At 51.5% G+C, this 841-nt stretch overlaps 1 protein-coding gene across 1 annotated transcript in view; it reads left to right on the top strand.

Annotated features, from left to right (window-relative positions):
• Nucleotides 1–517: 517 nt before the first annotated feature.
• Nucleotides 518–841, top strand: part of LOC103803622 (zinc finger protein 407-like) — a gene marked incomplete at its 3' end in the record, with an annotated part of 128539 nt that continues 128215 nt past the window's right edge. Inside the window, exon 1 of the mRNA XM_009076194.1 lies at nucleotides 518–714. Within this exon, the coding sequence (XP_009074442.1) occupies nucleotides 518–714 (197 nt within the window). The remainder of the gene's footprint in view (nucleotides 715–841) is intronic.

The following is an 841-nucleotide window of genomic DNA, read 5'->3' on the forward strand; positions in this document are numbered from 1 at the left end:
AAGGACATAATAATGAGAACAGCAACTGCATGGAGGAAAAAGATCCATCCATGCTTTTCAAGGCCGTGCAAAGCTTATGCTAGTTTGGAAAGATGCTCTTAAAAATGCCACCCCCACGGTCCTTTCTGCCTTCCTGACAAAGAGCCAGGAGTCTAGGGTTTCCACTGCTTATTTACAGTGTGCAAAGTCACGTCAGCCGTTCTCGGAGATTTTTGATGCGTGGATGTCTCCTGTCATCCCCAATCATGGTCGTACTCTTGAGCCAGGCCTATCGAAACTGAACTCTGCTGCTTTGCTGCAGGTCAGCTTTCATGGACAATTAGTGTTGTAACAGCACTTTGGTCGCAAGTTGTCGTGAGTGTTTATCATAAAGGCATCATCCCGGGGTGGATCAGCAGTGATCAGTGAGTCTTCTGCTTTCTGAAGCATCTCCTGCTCGCCTTTTCGTGGGTGCCGGTCAGGTGACGGCTCCGCAAGGCCTTCCTCGCTGCTGCCGGTTGCCCGAGGCTCTCCGGGCATGCTGCTTGCCTTCCCCTGCTCTCCGCTCCTCGTCTTCCCCGTCGTCCCTCTCAGTAACTGTCAGATGCCCCCGTCTCGGCGTGCTCTGACAAGAATGAAAAGAGCGATCTTCCCGCTGCTGGGCGCCGTGTCAGGATTGACACCTCGGACGTGCTTGACGCTGCGCGAGGTGCCTGGCTCCAGCAGCATGCAGAAGTAAACCAATAAATCTTCAGTGTCACTCTACTTATTGCGACTTGATTGCTCATCCCCTCTCCCCCCCCAGTCACCATGGAAACAAATACCTTTTATTATTTTTAGGGTTTTTTTGCTTTGCACTTTT

The sequence above is a fragment of the Acanthisitta chloris genome, unplaced genomic scaffold, assembly GCF_000695815.1.
Source record: "Acanthisitta chloris isolate BGI_N310 unplaced genomic scaffold, ASM69581v1 scaffold7690, whole genome shotgun sequence".
Classification (NCBI taxonomy): Eukaryota; Metazoa; Chordata; class Aves; order Passeriformes; family Acanthisittidae; genus Acanthisitta; species Acanthisitta chloris.